The 21,040-nt window shown below is 37.4% G+C and overlaps 2 protein-coding genes across 2 annotated transcripts; both read right to left on the reverse strand.

Annotated features, from left to right (window-relative positions):
• Nucleotides 1-499: 499 nt before the first annotated feature.
• On the reverse strand, nucleotides 500-5,040 carry LOC121799520 (phosphatidate cytidylyltransferase 4, chloroplastic-like). The gene is made up of 7 exons (XM_042198916.1): nucleotides 4,577-5,040; nucleotides 3,882-4,183; nucleotides 3,200-3,390; nucleotides 2,282-2,406; nucleotides 2,047-2,180; nucleotides 1,740-1,855; nucleotides 500-929 (listed from the first exon to the last, which is right to left on the reverse strand). Exons 1-7 carry the CDS (start codon nucleotides 4,859-4,861, stop codon nucleotides 838-840), a joined length of 1,245 nt encoding a protein of 414 aa, XP_042054850.1. The 5' UTR covers nucleotides 4,862-5,040; the 3' UTR covers nucleotides 500-837.
• Nucleotides 5,041-12,733: 7,693 nt separating this feature from the next.
• On the reverse strand, nucleotides 12,734-15,931 carry LOC121799521 (vesicle-associated protein 1-1-like). The gene is made up of 8 exons (XM_042198917.1): nucleotides 15,741-15,931; nucleotides 15,487-15,557; nucleotides 15,327-15,408; nucleotides 15,031-15,146; nucleotides 14,749-14,916; nucleotides 14,615-14,656; nucleotides 14,049-14,126; nucleotides 12,734-13,102 (listed from the first exon to the last, which is right to left on the reverse strand). Exons 1-8 carry the CDS (start codon nucleotides 15,790-15,792, stop codon nucleotides 13,001-13,003), a joined length of 711 nt encoding a protein of 236 aa, XP_042054851.1. The 5' UTR covers nucleotides 15,793-15,931; the 3' UTR covers nucleotides 12,734-13,000.
• Nucleotides 15,932-21,040: the final 5,109 nt, after the last annotated feature.

Below are 21,040 nucleotides of genomic sequence, written 5' to 3' on the forward strand. Positions count from 1 at the left end.
TAAAGTAATAGAGATGAGAGAAAATATAGATAAAGTAAGAAAGGGGCAAAATGAGATTATTTTTTGTGGAAGAAGGGAGTATGAAATATGTGGTTTGAAAGTCTAAACGACAATCTTGAACTTAATCACTTGATTTTAAAATGAGCTGCTCAACAGATTAAAACAAAGAGCAAGCAATTTGTGGGTAAAATTTAAAGGTTTTAGAGTAGTTGAAGAGACAAATTCACATCAAAGCAAGAGGCAATTTTGGCTAAGTTTTTAGTTTGGAAGCTGCCATGTCTGCTGCTCTTTTTTGAGACATATTTGTTCACTAGATATAGATAACAAGTTGATGAATGTCGCATTTTATTTACTCAAATAATTGAGAAAAGTTTTCAGACATCAAATTTGGCCACTCTCACTCTAGATAGGCATAAGTTGACAAGTTTTTGGCTATACATTAATAACAACTGTAGCAAATAGCAACTACTAGTAATAATAATTCAAGAACTGAAAATGATTTTCACAAAACTCAAATTCAGCTTAATCTATTAAATACAGCTCAAGATTTTCAGTATACAATGACTAGTTTATTTAAAACTCCAAATGGAATATAGTACACTTGACTATCTAACTACTGACCAAATGCCTTACCTTAACAAGCAAAAGAAACTCTAGATTTGGGGGATCTAATAATTACAATTTATGATGAAATTAAATATAATTTGGAAGGAAGTTAAACTTGCATACTGGTCAATTTGTCCCATTTCCTGCTTTGATAGCTCCAGAGCTACCGTTACTATGATGTTGCGCACATTTGACATCTGAAGCTAACCAGGCTTCCCATTGTTCAGTCGATCAAATTCCATAAAGTGGTAGGAATGTTTTCACGAAAGAGTGAGCAAGTGCTCCTGTGAAAATGTAGCTGTCGACTCTATCTAGTATCCCTCCTGCTTACACGAAACAGACTGTTAGATGAGCAACATGTACGCACACAGCTGTTGACGGGATAGAGATTTCAACAGGAATGGTGTGCTCTGCTGAAAAAATGAAATGGTGTTCAATGATGCCGATATTAATTTAAGACCAAATGCATGAAGAGGATGCTGAACTGCTGAAGACTTATTTCCTTCATAACTTTACTAAACCAAACCAGAGCATCTAATTCTCTAAACTAATGGCTTCAATCAGATTGTAGATTTGTAATGAAGATGACTGACTAGAACATGTTGAACAGCTTCTACTTGCAATCAAACCATCTCATACAACCATAATATTAATCATACCAGCTCAGGCATAACTGGTCGTCATGTATACAGAACAACCTAAAGTCATCCAGAGTACAAGAAAATCATGAAAGCAAAACATAAAATCCATAGGAGTTAATGGCATTTATTGCAGCCTAAACTAGAGTACATGTAGTAAATTTTATTTTTTGGTGATCATGCGATTTTCTTGCAACTTTTAAGGCCCTTCTTGGTATGATGAAATGGAATGTGATTCCTACTTCCATTCTTTTCATTGGCTTGGTATAATAGAATGAAGGAGATAATGGAATGAAAATGCAAAAAAAAAAATTTGTCATTTCATTCCTATCTTCATTCCATTCCACCCTCATCATTCCATTCCATCATACCGAGAAGCGCCTAAGTGGTCAAAAGATGGTCCTCTATGAGCAATATCACAGATTTTTTTAAAGTTGGGCAGGACAGACAGACACTCGCAACAATGAAAAACAAAAATAAAAGTCTGGGCCTTACCATGTCCGGGTATGAGAGATCCTGAATCCTTTACACCTGCATCTCGCTTGATCATGGACTCAGTAAGATCACCAAAGAGGGATCCAAAGAAGTTCAGAAACCCAAAAGCTACAGCACTGAAAATAAAGAAAAGAACCAGTTTATTCCAAGGAAATTTCCATTGATGATATTCTTTTAAGTTTAGACTCATAAATTTGCTGGATCATAGAATGGAGCGGGACTCAAGGGTACGAATGCATGGAGGAACAAATATGAAAATCTTGACTTTTAGTATAAAAATATACTCCGTATAAAACAAACCAAGCACCTCAGGGTAGAAGTAGGCCAACAGAAGACCTTGGCCAATAAAACAGAAGTCGTTATACAACCACCTAATCCAACTAGAGCTCCCTCCCACGTCTTTTTTGGACTGACTGCAGTAAGTGGTGTCCGGCCAAAGACCTATACAAAATATTCTCAAGACCTTAAGACCATATTCTTGCCAAGAAAAACTTTTATGAGAAGATTAGCTGAGAAAACTAGTTTAGAGAAAAAGAGGGTACCTTGCCACCAATAAAAGCAAATGTATCTGCTGCAATAATACTGCTAATTGAGATCAAGGTTGCCATTAGACCTACTGTCCACATAGTGTTTCCACCAAGAAGAAGAGGCCAAGATGCTGCAAATCCTGCCAAACTCATACGTAGTTCAAAATATTTGTTCTAGCCACTATGTTGACCCAGTACAATCTTTTAGAGTTCTAATAGCATCAGTCATCACCATCATATTTTTCCATAACATCAGAAATTGTAGAAACAAAAATGACAGTGTAAGACTAGAGATCCAAAAAAAGGAGTAATGCATTATATATGGTAGTACACTGTAGGGAATGTGCCAATATATTTTAGTAAATCAAATTCTGTCGTCAGCTTGATATTCACTTAAGTTTTATAGCCCAAAAACACTACATTAAAGTCTGTAATCAATCCCACTTGACCTCACAACATCCAGAATGAAAAAAATATGAACCTAAATGCATAAATTGAACAATCTAAGCAGGTTTAGAAAACAGACTTTCACATTGTCCGATTTGAGACGGAGACCAAATAGTGCAACTGAATTTTGGTATGTTACTATGGGCAGAAGACAATATAAGTTACACAATACCAACCAAGCCATTATGTTTAATCTCATTGAGCATTCCCTATCACTACCTTACCAAGTCGAAATTCCACTCCCTCCACTGACTCTAGGTGTCTACTATGATAAGACTTAATAAAAAAATACCGAAGTATCGATAAATGATAAAGTGCAGAACATAATGATAGAGAAAATAACATACATGGCCAATTTCATGCATAGATGCACCAAAATTCTAGCAGAGTACATGGCAACACTAAATTATTAATCATGCTCAATTTGTACATGATCCAGTGCTCTTATGCTTGTCCAATCAAAAGACAAATAGAAAACTGTCTTACTTGTATTCAGTGTAGGAGCTGCTAAACCACACCGCAGCTTAACCCAGAAACTAGGAAGGTAGCCGCAGTAGAAAAGTCCAAACATGGTACTACTAAGTTGAGAAAAACGAGGGTTTCCCCTCTGCAGAAGGAGTGCCGTAGCAACAAAGAAGGCCGCAGATGTCACAGATACGTCAATTTGCCCAAAGTATCTATAAGAACAAATATTAATAATGTTCAACTAGTAAATCTATCCAAAAATATTGCACCCAATATTCTTCATACACTAGTAAATTTGAGAGGCAAACATTTTTGACATGCAATTACCAGTAGTACCAAATAATTTTCATAAGTATTTTAAACTAAATTCTTCTGATTAAATCATTAATTTCCTTGCCCTCAAGAAGGCAAAATCATTTCAAGACACTTCTCTGTCATGCTAAAGTTGCAATTTTCTGTTGGACGCTTTATAGCTGCAATACTTAACAAGTATCAATTAACAGAAACAGTAGTGACTTATCTACGAATAAAGCTGTCTTTGCAGAAAAAACGTGTTTTTCCGCAACGAGTAAAACAATTACTAACAGGCTAACAGCACGTAATGAAAACAAAGTGATTTATTTTCATTTACAAGAAATTGAAAGCATAGATGCATGTGCATAGCCCAAAAAACATAGCAATGAAGTTAGCCAAAAACTCTTACAGTGTCAGTAGAGGCATAACACAACAGATAACAGAACAAGCTCGTGAAACAAATCGAGGAGGAGGAGTCATTCCAGAAGCAATGCCGCGACTTCTTACCAGCTCAAAGTACTCCCTGGAACCAGCAAACACAGCTGTGGAAAGGGCAACTGTGAAAATCCACTCTCCAGCCAATACTACTCCACCAACTAAGACACCTATGCCCATTCCAAATATAATCCTTTTCCTTAACTGACTTGTTTTTCTATTGTGTTCCTCATCTATATCTCCCTCCCCCAGTGACTGATTGCCTCTTTGAACTTCCTACAACATAGCAGAGGACCAGTTGAAATGATACAAGCTAGTACCAAAGAGATCATGGCTAAAAAAATTAAATACAAATGTATACTCCTCATTAGGGTTTAGGGTTTTGTATGATCATGCCAAATACAACGTTTTCTTATGTTTCCCTCCGGTTTAAGAATGATATAACCAGTTTAGAAAGCAGGCGAAGCCCAGTTATCCGTAATTTCTAAACTGGTATTTCAGCATGTATATACATGTAAATTATTTAAAAGAACCTTCCATTTCAACCAAAGGCAGAGTTTGGAATCCATCTTGTCATTTTTTCCAAAACAAGGTCTTTTTGTTTAATATCCCCAATTGCATCCATCTATAATTCACCATAATTGTACGTTAAGCTAATAACAGCTTTACCTCATTAGCTAATTCACCGCTGCTAATTTGGTCCGGCTGCTCTGCGCTAGCCACTCCCAGAATCACCCGCCGGCGTTGATTGACTAAAAGGCCCCTATGAATTCTGGAAAGCCCTTGCACGCCATTACCGTTTACATCTAAGTTGAACCTAATCTTCTGGAAATTCGATTGGGCGGGCGGAGTTGGGCGATAACGAAAGTCGGAGTGAGAGCGGGCGGTGCAGAGGGAGCTGACGGAGAGCGGAATTAATGCAATTCTATCCAATTCTACAATTTGCGAAGCCATTGAGACGCGGCAACTGCTTCAGACGGAGAGAGGATACATAGGCGCAGGTTGAGAAGGACTGCGACGGAGATTTCGGTGGAGCTGAATTTTAATGAGTAGTTGTAGTTGTAGTTGGGTAGTAGTCAGTGTACTCGATCTCGATCTCGATCTCGATCTCAATTCAACCCATTCCACCCAAATCCCAAAACCTGATAATAATTTCAATAAATTTTCGTCCAACTAAGATTAAAAAAAAAAATTGGGAATATCCTAACTAAATTAAGTCAGTTTTTAGTTAAAAATAAAAGCTAATGCGTGGATTTTACGAGAAAATCACGTTTATAGGGTACTTTACGTTAAAAATAACGTAAATGTACTCATTTTGTTATATCTTCCATATATGGGTAAAACGTCACCCACATTGGCGTGTTTATAAGTTAAGACGTCACCCGCATTGGCGTCTTACAATGAAGAACCGCATGTCCTCGTATTTTAGCAAAATACAGTATTTGTTAAAACACGCCAACTAGATTGGCGTGTTTGTGATAGTTAAACACGCCTTCGGTAATGGCGTTTTGCATTAAACACGCCTATGGAACTGGCGTGTTTCAATATTGAGAGCACCGACGTTTAACGCGTGGTTCAAGTTAAACACGCCTTCCGTAATGGCGTGTTTCAATAGACACGCCAATGGAATTGGCGTGTTCCAATAGACATGCCAATGGAATTGGCGTGTTTTAATAGTCACGCCAACGGTAATGGCGTGTTTAGTCAGAAACCGTATATCAGCATTCCTCCCCAAACGCGAAAAACACAGCAACATCAAATTGTCGTCGCCGTTTTCATCTTCTCCTCCTCAAATCGCGATTCTCCCAACCTCTCCTCCCCGAAATCGGTGATTTGTCTCTCCCTCCATCAATCGGTGCTATTCTTCCCCGTATTTGAAAAATTTACCGGTTAGTATGCTTATTTTTTACAATATTAGAGTAATTGAATACCGTTGTTATTTAGGTTTATTTAGGTTGTAAATTGATGTTGCATTGTTTGGGTTTAAGTGAATTTGTGTATTGTTGAGATAGTTGAGATATTGGTGTTTAGTTAGAGTATAAATTTGATTATATACCTAAACCCTAGTGTTGTTATAGCTTAAAAATTGGGCAAATTGATTTGGTTTATGTGGGTTTTGCTTTATTTGGGTTTTATTTGGCTTATAAACCTAAACTCTAGTGACAAATTATTGAAATTGTGTTAGGTCGATGTAAATTGTTTAGTTTGAATTGTTAATGTTGTGTAGGTGAATTGTGTTATGATTTTGTGCAATGTTGTGTAGGTGAATTTGGCTCTTTGTGCATTATTTGATATTGGCGTTCCATTTTGTGATAGTGGATTAAATTGTATATAATTATTGAAAGTGTTTAGGTTTGTTTATTGTTTAATTTGAATTGTGAATGTGTAGGTAAATTATGGCATCATCTTCAACTTCTCGCCGTCGGCTCTTATGTGGTCCTGCGGATCCTTCTGTATTGTATCTTCAGAGACAACACGTCTCTAATAATATATGGGCAGGAGTTCCATCAGAAGATGTCTGATGCCGAAGATTTGAAGGAATCATTTGGGATGTTCCCATACATCCCTGTGTTTTGGCGGTAGTGGACCAGATGGGGTTCGGCGGTATTTTGAGGTGTGGTCAACCAAAGGACATTGACCACCATCTTATCACCGCATTGATTGAACGTTGGAGGCCAGAGACTCACACGTTTCATTTTCCAGTCGGTGAAGCGACTGTGACATTGGAAGACATGGAGGTCTTATGGGGCCTCAAAGTTGACGGAGAGGTTGTGACGGGTTACATCCCCTCGAAGGATGTGGGATATTGGAAGGACGTGTGTTTGGATTTTCTAGGATTTATACCAGACGCAATGGAGTTGAAAGAAATGAACTGGAAGCAGACAAGCTTATCAAAACAATTGAGGATTGAGCTGAATGATGAGCACGATGAGTACATATATGTTCAGCGGGCTCGTATCTATTGCCTGCTATTGCTTGGTGGTCTGATGATCCCGAACGCCACCGGAAATAAAATTCAGTTCTTCTACGTGCAATTTTTCATGGATGTAGAACGATGTTCTACCTATAGCTGGGGTGTGCGACGCTTGCTTGCTTGTACCAAAATTTATGTGAAGCTGCCGTTGGTAGGAGGACTGATGTCGGGGGAGCTTTAACTTTATTACAGTTGTGGGTTTGGAGAGAATCACAAATATTAGACCGAGGATGCTAAATCCCGAGCACATAGACTACGTACCATGTGCAATCGCGTAAGTTGTTCACTAATTCATTGTTTAAGCTTAATTTTCATCAATTTCCGTGTTATTCGCTCATAATTTAAATTTTTTAGATGGAATGGTCCGGCGTCATATGTAAAAGCACCCGGACATTGTATTGAAAATATCCGAAATCAGTTCTCCGTAATGCACGCCAACCAGGTAAATTATATAACTTAAAATTATTTTTTATTTGTTGTTGATGATTGAATTTATTTTGAATAAATTTGTTTCACACGTAGTTTATTTGGAGGTCTTATGTCCAGCGAACCTTGTCGGATTGTTGTGTTGCCGGTCGTCACTCTATCAGCCACACTGGTGGTACAGGAGAAGATATTGGCCTTAGTGATGTCCACGCTTCTCCATCGCGGTCGTCTGTGCGAGATGATTTTTTGGAGTGGATCTAGAGAACGTTGTTGTTGAAGATACTCCACCCTCTAGGATCCCTAGATCGACATCCAGAATCGGGAAGGGGATACGGGGTCTGTTTATGCGAAAACGGCGAGACGATTAAACTAAACCCCAACTATTTGTATTTGCTGATGCAATTGATATTCGAGTTTGTTCTTTGAGTTGCACTCTTTATATTATAATTTTATACATCCTCTTTTTATGCTTATTTATATTTTTGATTTGGAAATGATTGCAAGAATAAGCGGGGTAATTAGTAAGATAATTGCAAAATAAGCGGGGTAATTTGATAAAGGCTGTCCTTTTTTTCTCTAAAACACGCCAATCTAATTGGTGTTTTCCATAAATACGCCAAGTCAATTGGCGTTATTTACAAACACGCCAACCAGGTCGGAGTTTTACATCGTCTTTTCACTCGACCGGGTCGATTTATTAAACATATAATTCACCCGGGTGGGTGAAAGTCTCTGGCCAGACCATGAACAAAAATGTCAACCCGACCGGGTGGAATTATTCAACATAAAATTCGCCCGGTCGGGTGAAAGTTTCTGGACTGACCATGAACAAAACTGTCGACCCGACCGGATGGATTTATTCAACATAAAATCCACCCGGTTGGGTGAAAGTCTCTGGCCTAAAACACGCCAACCTTATTGGCGTGTTTATGTAAAACAAGCCAACCTCATTGGCGTGGTTATAAAATGCGGCAAGTCACGCCAACTATGTTGGCGTTTTATACTTTAGTGGGTTACAAGACGAAATGAACAAGTTGGAGTCCAGTGAGTTCACCCGACCGAGTGTGTAATAATCCAAAAACACCCGGTCGGGTGCACACAGTCTTTATAATTTTAGTCATCCAATTTTCAACATCACAATAAAATACATGCAAATAATACTTAATACATAAGTCCAAATATTACTCAATACATAAGTCCAAATATTACACAATGCATAACTACAAATATTACATAATGCATGAGTCCAAACATTCAAGAAGTGGGGCAGTTGCGCCTGTCATGACCTGGTTGACGGCAATGTTTACAACGGCGTCGGGCTCGTGGCTGGTCAGCTTCACGGACATCCATCTGATTAGGAATCCTAGTTGTACGGTATCGACCGCGACTTCGGGGCAGTAGCTGAGTTCGTGAACACTGCAAAGTCCACTCAGGCACGTCCCAATAATCTTGGTGTCTGATTGGATTGAACACCGTAGAATATTGGTGTACCCAAACACTTGTGTGGTATACGGGGTCAACAAGCGACAACATGTTGTCGTTTCTAAACCGCGCAACTACCGCTGCATGTAAACATGGAAGTCTCCACATTTGCAGTTCGCCTCCAAGTACTTTACCTTCCACTTATTACCCCCCTTTCCACCAATTCGACGTTTTGTTCGAACCACATAAAGCCCTGCAATAGTGTTTGATGCTCTCACATTATGTAATTGACCTTTTACATCATTTTTGCACACCTTTTCATGCGCCCACGGGGTAAGTGGTGTGGCACACTGTGTTGATGCAATTGATCGTTCGTTGAACCATTCTATTGTCCTCCAAAATATCATATCAATGCATGATTTGATTGGGACTTGTCTTGCGCCTCTCAACACACTGTTGTAAGATTCCACCATATTAGTGGTCACCTCACCCCATCTTTTATGTTTGTCATACGCCAAATTCCATTTTTCTAACTCCACGGCATCAAGGTACTGCAAAGTCTCGTTGTTGACGTTTCGAAATAAACGACGTCTGATCTTAAACTTGCGCTTCTTGGTAGCAATACCAATTTTCCAAACAAGTCTTTTGACCTTGATACCTTTGTGATTCTGCAAAACATTCTTTCTAACATGTACCAAGCAAAATCTGTGATGACCCACATTGGGTTCTTCTTTCCATATGGGAGAATTCATTGCATCTATGATTCCCACATGTCTATCAGATATTACACATATTTCATGCTTGGCTACATGAAGTCTAATAAGTTCCATAAACCAATTCCAACTTTCTATGGTTTCCTCATCAACAATGGCATATGCAATAGGCAAACATTTCTTATTAGTATCAAATCCAACGGCAATAAGAATTTTACCTCGACATCGTCCACGTAGATGAGTTCCATCAACCGTTAAAACTGGTTTGCATAGTTGAAAAGCCTCCACAGCTGGACCAAAAGCCCAAAATATGTACTTGAAAACCTTGTTCATACCGTTGCTTAATCTATCATCATGCAACCATTCGACAATTGTGCCAGGATTTTGTCTTTGCAACTCATTCAAATAAGCTGGTAAAACTTTGAAATTCCACTCCCACGAACCATACACAAGCTCAATAGCTATCCTCCGAGCATACCATGCTTTCTTGTAACTAACTTTCACATGATATCTATTTTCAATATCCGCCACAATTGCTTTTACCTTGTAGCAAGGATCGTTTTCTATCTGATGTCGAACACTCAACGCTATCATACCCGACGAAAGATTAGCGTGCCCATTATAATTACGATCCCCCATGCAAGTATGAGCAGTGCTAAACACTCTAATTTGCCAGTGTTCATCATGCTTCCTCAATGTTGCTCGGCACTCCCACAAACATGGCGGTAAGGACTTATCTTCCGGATTTCCTTGTGGCCACTTACAAACTGCATGCCATCTCTTTCCTTTACTTTCAGCAACTGTGTATTGTCGGATTTTTTTCAAATGCCAAAAAGTTACAGCTGATTTCAATTCCAATTTCGTTTTAAATTTAGTATGCAAACCGACATTACTCGGATCTTTTTCACTCCAATAATGCACATTGGGATCATCAGACTCAAAGTTTTTTGGATCAAAACTATCATATGGACCTGGTAAGGTGCGAAAATAGTTCATACCAGGCTGTGGGAACTGTGGAACTACTCTTCCTCGTACTGCTCTTCCTCCAACTGCTGTTTCTCCAACCACTGTTTCTTCAACTGCTGTTTCTCCAACCGGAATGGGTCTTGAAGCAACAAATTGGTCATCATCCGACGAAGCACCATCTGAGTCTGTACTATCCGAGTCAACATCTTCAGAATCATAAGGTGATTGTGGATCAAGAAAGTCGGCTTTATCAGGACCAATTATGTCCTCAACCACATCACAATTGTCACTGTCCCCTAAATGTACGCCTCCAACATCAAAATCTTGTGTTGTATCGAAACATGGTTCTTGGCCTCTCGTAGACGTACCGACATCAAAATCTTGTGTTGCAGCGAAACATGGTTCTTGGCCTCTCGTAGACGTACCAACATCATAACTTATGAGATGATGACTATGTTGTTGAGTAATTGCTGAATACTCAACATACAATTCAATTTGACCTCATGTAGCCATACTATCACTAAACACTAGTGGCATGCATACTTCTTCTAGTAGAATACCTATAAACGTGACTGAAGATCCATAGAATATATGACGTTTCCATACTATTTGAACTTTGTTGTCAAATATGCTTATCCTCATCCTTTCACAAATTGTTTCCACAAGCTTATCATAGGAAATACTTTCATCCAACATAATGAATCCTTTTGCAAAAGGAGGATCATATGAAATAACTGGTTCGGGAATTATCTTTCCACCCCAATATAAATTGACACACCACGTCATACTGTCTGCATTAATGTAAAACACAAACATTGGTAAAAAAATATTTCTATTAAGTACACTACAATATATACTATCATAACAACCTATCAAATATAGGTAAAAAATTAGATATACTACATCATATAATACCATAACAATTGGTCAGAATATTTCTATTAATTACACTATAATATATAATAACATAACAATCCATCAAATAATTATATAAATTACACTACAATATATACTATCATAACAATACATCAAATATAGGTAGACTAATGTTTGGAAGAATGAGTAAAAAATTATATATACTAACCGATTGTGAGGACTAATGTTTGGAAGAATGAGCCAAAATCGAAATCTACACGCTTAAATCCACCACCGGGTCGACCCGAGCAAGGGAAGTGTTTTCGCGTTTTTCCTCCTTGGGGAGGGTTTTCGCGTTTTGGGGAGGGAAAGTGTTTAGGGTTCGCGATTTTGGGGGAGATCTGGGGGAAATATGGTTCAACAGAAACACGCCAATTCAATAGGCGTTTTTGAACTTAATCACGCCAATTCCATAGGCGTCTCTAACTATTAAAAACGCCAACTTGGTTGGCGTGTTATCACTTAATACGCTAACCTAATTGGCGTGTTTTAAGTTAGTTGTATTTGGAGAAAATACGACGTCATTGAAAAACGCCAACTCCATTGGCGTCTTTACGTATAGAAACGCCAACTCCGTTGGCGTATTTACTTATAGACACGCCATTTTCATTGCTGTTTTTCCCATATATGGAATAGATATCAAATTGGGTACATTTTCGTTATTTTAATGGCAAAGTCTCCTAGAAACCCGATTTTCCCGGATTTTACAAACTCTTACTTTAATCAACAAATATGCAATTTTTTTTACATATTTTATTATTGACTAAAGTCCAATTTTAATCCTTTACATTTGCTTTAAAATTCTTTTTGTTATATTTGTCCTAAAATTCTTGTTGGTCCCATATATTAATTTTGTGACCTTTTAGTTCCTAAAATATTGTTTTTGGTACCTTTTGATCCAAAATATATTGTTTGATCCAAAATAACTATATTCTGTTAAAATTAACAGTCAAAATGTTTGATCAATTAATAACTTAATTATAATGTGGGACTAAAGTCTAATTTTTGTCTCATACAATTTTCATACAATTCTTTTCAGGTCCATACATTAAGTTTGTGACCTTGTTTGGGAATAAAATATACCAAAACAATATTTTAGGGACTAAAAGATCACAAACTTAATGTATGGAATCAAAATTTTTAAATTTTGAAGGAAAATGTAAAAGACTAAAATTGGAGTTTAGTCTTTATTATTTACTGATAACCAAAAAAATAGAGGGGAACTCACCTTCGTTTCAGACTGGAGGGCCGAAGAAATGGGTAGAATTTGATAGTAACAGCAGAAAATGGATTAGTTCTTAATTCAGATTGCATTCAATTAGAGCTACTGGAGGGCAATCTTAGAAAGATGAGAAAGGTTAAAAGGTAAAAAATTGTAGTATCAAATTACAAGAAATTTGGGAGAGGCGGTGACAGAAATCCTGCTGAATAGAAACTTATATAAAGAAAATATGTGCTTAAGTTACATGATTCAATTGAGAAGGTTAAGCAACTACCCAGACAAAGAATGCAATTTTTTTTAGCAAATTACGAAAAACCACCAAACCAATTTAGGCATCTTTTCTACAGTCAAACAGACAGCTAATTTGAGCACAGTGCAACGCATCACTTCAAATCCTAAATATTTGAACAAGCAAGCAAGTGCTTTGGCACAACGACCAGATAATCTTCCTTTAATCATGTTCTCTTCAAGAGGTACCCCAATAGGATGCCTATCAAGCAAACAACGACAACGTACGTGATCGGGACGCCCCCACTGCTTTTCCGCCTCAACGCCTCCTGTCACACATAACCAAGTGTATTACATACCCAGCAGTTTGGCACAATCGAACCATCAAATTCAGCTAAGGCCATCTCAAAAGAAACACAAACGTCAATTATATAAAGCCCAGCCGAAATTGCTGTGACAAATAGGGTAAGACCAAAGTATTGAGTGCAAAACAAAAACAAACTATAATTGGATAGAAAGCGGCTGGTAGGGAGTATAAGATATGTTTAAAGAGTCACACTCCAGTACATCCAAAGCGTCTGCACCCTGATTGTGATTAGTAGGTCTTAATTTGGAATTGATGAACATTTAGGGAGCACAAGGATAAAATGGGCAAACAAGTGCAAAATTAATCAATCCAACAAAGTAAACAATGGATTACTTTTATCAATCCCTCTTATTCGTCAAAGTAAATGACCCCTAATTGGATTTAAAATCCAACCAACAACAATAAAAAACTCTCTTGAGGACATGAAAAAAAATGCCACAACTGCACCTTGCTGGTTCGATTTGACAAATATAGGAGTGCCAAGTATATTTCGAATAAAGAGAAAAAAAGGAGATCTTACAAAACAGATGATATCATGGCATATGGCATGATACTGCTCAACTAATGGTGCTTTGTGGTATACAGTGTGAATACTGAGTTCTGGCAGTTACCCTAAATGTTTATGTACTAGCCAAATTGACAAAACAAGTTTAGACACTGAAATGCAAAATTAGGTAGACTATATATTAGACCCGGTTGTGTAAAAAAAAAACAGGTTGAAATACAAATAAGCAGACGTCAAGACAAACATATCTTTAGATGTCTTTGAATCCGATTTGTTCAAAAACCTTGTTTATGCATGGTAGGAACACAAAAGATACATGTTTGCTTGGTTTTGCGATGCAATTACCCTCTAGAAGAAAAAGCTCCACAGGAACCGACGATAAAAGACTGAAACAATAAATTACCAGTTCTTGCTGAAGCTTGTTGTTTTGTTGAATAGCAGAACGTTTCTCCTCAGTCAGCCTTGAAATCAGCGACTTAGTCTAGAATAACAAACTAGCATTAAGCAAAGTTGGAGAAAAAAGGTTTAATATTTTGCTAAAGAGCAAAGCAATTTAACACAAGATGGACATAATTAATCCAAGTTTAAGATCCATCATTAACAGAGTTAAATTGGTAGTGTAATTGCTGATTTGTTTAGACATAACACAAAACAATAGTACGCCAGGAAACAAATTCACACTATCTGCACACTTTACTATTTCCATGCTTAGTTTTGAAAGTAGGATTCCGATAAATATGAATTTATACTATATACCTAGTCTGTACTCATCAGAATTGCCAACTTCCTATGATTAACTTCATACCCAAGGTTGTAAAGAAAGAATCCACATCCCTACATCGGAACTATATCTTCTACGACTCAACGGACATACAGTAAAAACTTGGCTACACCAGTATCATTCAACATAGAATCAAGATATGTACAAAAGAGACAAAAATAACATATTGTTGTAAATTTGGGTATAACCTCTAATGAGCTCTCATGTTGCTCAAACAACCCTTTAGACATCTGCAAGTAATAAAGAAGAATAATGTTCAGGGACTCCCCTAATAATATGGAAAACGTTGCTATTTGCTACTAAGTGAGCATCCCTTGCTTACAGTGTTGAGCTCAAAAGTTTGATTGACGGTCCCATTGTCTGACACTGAGGCCCTTGGCGACGAGCCTTCCTCTGACCCCTCTCGCACAGGTGAAGGTGGTTGCTGGGGTGGAACATAAGTAACCCTCAACTTACATTCATCAACCTGATTCCCTGAATCTTTGCTGAACTGGAAAACGGAGTAGAAGTAAGAAATAGAGCAGAAGTAAAAATATAGTACCAATTTCTGGATAAACACTCAACCCTTAACTAAAACTAGAGTAAATTATGATGACTCGTATACCATTTCAGCAGTAATATCCTTCGCAGAAGATCCAGGGCTCACAACTACACTTTGGAGGAGAAATTTATCCCTGCATTGCATGTCCGGAGGAGCTTCCTTTTGGGCTTGCATCGTAACTTTATGATGAAACAATTTATGAATTCAGTAACTTATAATCGTACCTATTAAGTGTTATTTCTGAATAATAGTTTCCAATCATTAAAAACTACAATATACTAAGTATGACTCAATCAAGCGAGATATGAGACACAGATGCAATGGTATACGTATACAAATACAAATAGACAGAAAGGGACCTATAACATCACAAGTAGAGTGCGGAGCAACAACTCCAGTGTTCGGCCTCACACAATACTTCTTTGGATTTGTAGTCTTCACCTGAAAAATCATGTTTGAATGTAAGTACTCAATATTTCCACGTGCAGTCCAAACTAACAAAAAAGTACAAAATTTGACCTTGAAAGCCACGAAGTTATCGGTTTTATTGAACAATCGCATGGAACATGAGATCTGTTTCTTTAACTCGACTGCCAAAACCAAAGCACAAGAAAAAGAAATAGAATGAACAAAAAATACAGATCTAAAATCAACAACAGTAAATCAACATCTTTCCAATTTCCCCACAGTAATAGAATATTCTAGAAGAATAATCGAGGATAGAAGTAGAGCTCCCAATTCACAAACAAAACAGAGCGAGAGCTACTAATTACATGGGAACTGAAGTTCGAGCGGTTCGATTTGGAGAAGTTCGCCGTTACTCATTTCTGAGAGGATTGCGATCTGCCCACCGGATAATTGAGGATGCGCGGCGGTGGTGATTGGGAGAGCAAAGGGGAAGAAGGGGGGAGATCTGGGGTTTTCGAATTTCAGGAAAATGGCTGTATATGGTTTTCAGTGTAGACGGGGAAATAATTAAATAATGGGAAGGGGGTAAATCCAATTCTTGTACAAAATGTTTTACAATTGTTTCAATTTAATACAAAAAGTTTCAAGTTTACGTACAAAAAGTTATCTCAACATTTAATTTTAATACAAACCGTTACTACAACACTAACTCCGTTAATTAAGTGTTTATGTGGCATGTGACTCATCAAAATACATCAAAATGAATATAAAAAGAAGGAACAAAAGCATAACAGAGAGGCTGTTGTTTCCCAACTCAGCATTGCCTTTGAAGTTCCCATTCATTCATCTTACATTTTGCTAGAGAGGAACTCAAAGCTCCATAAGGGAGAATTGTGAGAGTAGAATAGCAAACGTAATATACTTAATAATTGACAAATGCATTTTACCATAGAAATATCATAGTAGAGCTAATAGAGTCCAACCAGACATTTTATAAAGCCAGATTTAAGTTAACATCTCAGCACAACATTATGGGCAAAGATATCATCTTTTTATACAACTATAAGTCCAATTCCTACCAATAATTTGAAGCTTTTCCATAACATTTAAATTAATCAAAAGCAACCATATTCCAAATCTCCTACATTAAAAATCCATAAAAAAATAGCAGTAACACATGACTAAAATCACAATCAAATTCATAATAATTAAAAAAAATTGGACTTGATATCCAACAAAAATTAGTACTTAGGACTTGATATCCAACAAAAATTGACAGCAAATATGAAACCTTCCAACATTGCAACAAAAGTTAACAACAATATAAAATGTCTAATATTGCAACAAAAAGTAACAACAATATCAAAAGCGGACTTGATATCCGAAAAAGTCATTCAAAAAAAGGATAATAGCCATGAAATCAACATTCAAAACATGAAGAGCAAGATCATCTCAATTTTCAACATTAGAAGGCTGACTTGATGTATCTCGATGCTCTTGTGAAGTGTTAGCACTCTTCCTTCTCACCGGCAGCTTGTTTCTTCTCATTACCATGCTTACACATACTTCACTTTAATCTTCTCTAATATTTCCCTAAGAAGCTTGAGAAGCTTGCCTACCACAGGTCCTTTTATTGTGGCCTTGACCTTCACACTTAGAACAATTTCCTTTTACTTGTCCTGCATTGCCTAAAATTTTCGTTCCATCTTTTGCTACCTTACAAACCTGCTCATCTATTGTTTTCCTCCTACGCTTTTGTTTTCTTCCTCTCATCACTTTCACAGGAGGTGGTTGCACCGGGAGATAACCTGTTGGTTCATAGTCGTCTATATCTCTAAGAGGATTTATGACATGTCCATATGCAGCCTTAAATCTATCTAAGCTGTAATATTCATGCACAAATTCCTCTAGATTCTTTCTTTCTTGTAAGATGCAAGGAATGGTGTGTTGGCAAGGAATTCCAGAAAGCTGCCATTGGCGACAACTACAAGTCCGAGCATCTAGATCAACCACATATAGTTTCTCCCATGCAGCAACGCTGTATTTTCTAGCACCTGCTTCAATTGTCCAACAATTAGACGACAATTCCTTATATTTCTCAAGCTTCTTGATGATCTTGGGACAAATAGCCCCAGTGTACTTATGAGCCACCTTCCCCTTCAAACACATTCTTTTCATCAACTTCATTCTAATTACTTCTAACATTGTAAGAATTGGTTGATCTCTAGCTTCCAAAATATAGTTGTTGAAACTTTCATTGTGGTTATTTAAGAGAATGTCACACTTTGAAAAATCCTTAAAGTGTAATTTGGACCAATTCTCAGGGGGATTATTTTCTAGCCACTCCCATGCCTTGATATATTCTTTCTTCATGAGAGCCATTCCCCTAGAGTATTCTGCAGGATAGGTTTCCTTTGCTGCATTCCATAGCAAATCCTTTAGTTCTGGGCCACCTTTTATAGTTGTTGCCCAACACAAATTCTTCCAGAGATGTCTTACACAAAATCTTTTCTCTGCATGTGGCATAAGTTCATCAAGAGCAGCAATCAGTCCCTGAATCACAATACATTAAGTTAGTATAGAGAGACAATCAATCCATAAAACAAAGCAACTAGAAAGTACCTTTTCTTTATCACTCATAAATGTCCATGATAAGGCTCATTTCATGCATCGGTTTAAGGGTAAAATGTATGCTACTTGATCGGTTTATCGCGCAAAACAAGTGTTAAATGTGCAGAAATGCCACTTGACCAAGGCAGCGAGGCCGAACTGATCAAGCAAGTACAAAAGGCGATAAAAGGCCAAGAATTGGGGGAGTTGATCAAGGGGGAGTGGTCAAGCAGTTAGGCGGGGATCGCTGGCTTCTAGAAGAAGAACACGTGAGGAAATGAGCTGGATATGGCGCACCATTCTGTTATCAAGGACGACATTCTAGAATGGGACACGTGCTAGCTTATGAGACGCAAGGACGGAGCTGAGTCATGAATCTGTTACTCAAAAGCATCGTCATTCTAGAAGAAAGGCACGTAGCAATCAGTGAGTCGCTCATTCTCAGCATGAGCGAATATTCCCTGACAAGATTGTTATCCAGCTGGAGGCCGAATCGAGCTTATAAATAGAGGGTGTGCCATCACAAGAGGAATGAAATCTTTTACTTTCAGTCTAGTTTAGCTTAGTTTAGTTCTCTAGCTTAGTCCGGTTCTCTAGAAAAGCTTAGCTTAGATAAAGTAGTGCGTAGTTAAAAAGGGCAATCAAAGAAGCGCTGCAGAATAGTTGTTTTTTGTTAGCGTTATCTTAAGTTCCGCTGAGATTCTTCTCAGTTTTTACCGCTTTCTTAGTTTCCGAAGTGTTAGCTTAGTTTAAATTTCACGCTGTACTCAGTTTAGTTTATTCAAAGTTATTTTCGTTTTCATCCTCGCATTTACTTTTCCGCTGTTACCTGCAATTCACTTGACCCAGTAGTTAAAGTTTCGTTGATCAAGCTAGCTAGTTTAATTTTGCCTAGAGTAAAAACAGTAGTTAAAAACTCCCAAGTTAAAGTGTGGCAGCAGCCAACCCCCCTATTCACTACTCACACACTCGACACACCAACTTCTCTGTGGAACCGACCCCGAACTTGCCGCTTTACTGTTAAAGTAGTGCAAAATTGGGAGTTTATAAATTACTTTGGTAAGGAAGAAAGAGCGAGAGCAAGACTGCAGTGATTAAGTGGCAACGACATTTGCTAACTGATCCGACCAGTTCGGTTATCATTCCATATAACTTGATCCGCATTCTAATCGCGTTTCCGTCTCTTTCCAAGCCCCTTCCAGTCCAAGAGCCTGAATTCTCAATATTTAAGTCGATGGACAAGTTCCTCACAAACCAGGTCCATGATTCTCTGCTTTCCACATCTACAACTCCATATGCAATGGGAAATATGCAATCATTTGGATCAATTCCCACAGCTACAAGGAGTTGTGCTTTGTATCCACCTTTCAGGAAACAACCATCTAATCCTACTAAAGGCCTACAGCCAGCTAAGAAGCCTCTCTTACATGCATCAATACATACATACATACATGTTCTGAAAAATCAAATGATCAGTCCCTATAAAGACACTGCTGTTGGGGTTAAATTTTTTCAACTCCTCTGCATAATCCATGAGTTTACCATACTGCTCAACCTCAGATTTCATAACCTTTTCTAAAGCATGCCTTCTTGCTCTCCAAAGCTTTGACCTACTAGTCTTTGCTTTAAAGTCTACCTCAAGTTGATGAGCCAATGACTTATTAGAGAATTTGGGGTCTGCTCGTAGGTGTTCTTTGTAAGTTTCGCTCAACCATTTGTAAGTGATATGTCTCTGTGGAATCTCTAAAGCACATTTGTGATTGTCCTTAAACTTCTTTATCTGAATTGTCTTCTCTTTCTTATTTGTAGATGCTCTGATCATCCATCCTTCACAGTTTAAACAATTAGCATTAACCCTATCCTTTTCATCCCTCACAACCTTTACATTGTACTTGTTAACAATGACATATTGTCTAATAGCCTGCTTCAGCACCTCCTTGTTTGTAAATAACATTCCATGCTTGAACTTTAGGTCTTTCATATCCCTCTTAGCATTGAATACATGCCATCTTGATATTCTTGCTTCCTCATTTCTAGAATGAATACTTATCATCCCATCAGACTCACTCCTTTCACCTTCACCTTCTGCCCAAATCTCATCTTCTTTATCCATATTCTCATCAAACTCAGATTCATTAATCATCTCATCTCTGCCATCTCCATTCCTTTCATTCTCCCAAACATTAACATAAAGAAGAATGACATCCACACCATCATTCAATTCATCAATATTAATATCATCTACTAAGTCGAAATCACTATCTTGAAATGTTAAAATATCATCTAACTCATCAAGATTGATATCAATATCAGAATCTGAACCCAAATCTCCATCCATCTTATTCCTATAAAAAAATAAAAAAAAACATAAAAACTTAAGCATACTGATTAGCATATATATATATATATGCTCATATTTGAACTCTTACATTTTTCAAGCAAATAATAACTATACTTAAATCTGACTATTTTTTAAAGAATATTGAACTCAATGTAACTCAAAGTAGAAGGCTCTATCATGTCGTCCATATGCAGTGCATGCAATAATAAGTATATTTGAGAAAGGCTATGCAATTAAGTAAAGCATATTTTAATTTTTTTTTATAATCCTTTAGGTTCCTTTGCACAAGTTTCTGCTTATATACTTTTACAACCAATACTTCATTTTTAACATAAAAATGTAGTGGTTCAAATACACAAAACACAATTTTTTACAAGAAATAACAACAAAGAACAAAAAAATTAACAAAAAAATGAAATAAAGAGAGATAGAAGTTTTACCGTGAGAAGTGGATGCAATGCTGCTCTTGGTTCACTGGTGTGGTCTGGAAGAATGTCAAGAGTTGCTTATGGGAGTTGAGGAGTTTTTATCTGGAATTTTTATTTTTCTTTTATTTTAGTTGATGAGTCACATGCCACATAAGCACTTAATTAACGGAGTTAGTGTTGTAGTAACGGTTTGTATTAAAGTTGCATCGTAATACTCAAACTGGCTTTTAGTCTTCGAGGATCGATAATTTTAGTTTGTCATATGCTACTTAGCCCGTACACTCGT

The sequence above is a fragment of the Salvia splendens genome, chromosome 4 (genome assembly GCF_004379255.2).
Source record: "Salvia splendens isolate huo1 chromosome 4, SspV2, whole genome shotgun sequence".
NCBI lineage: Eukaryota > Viridiplantae > Streptophyta > Magnoliopsida > Lamiales > Lamiaceae > Salvia > Salvia splendens.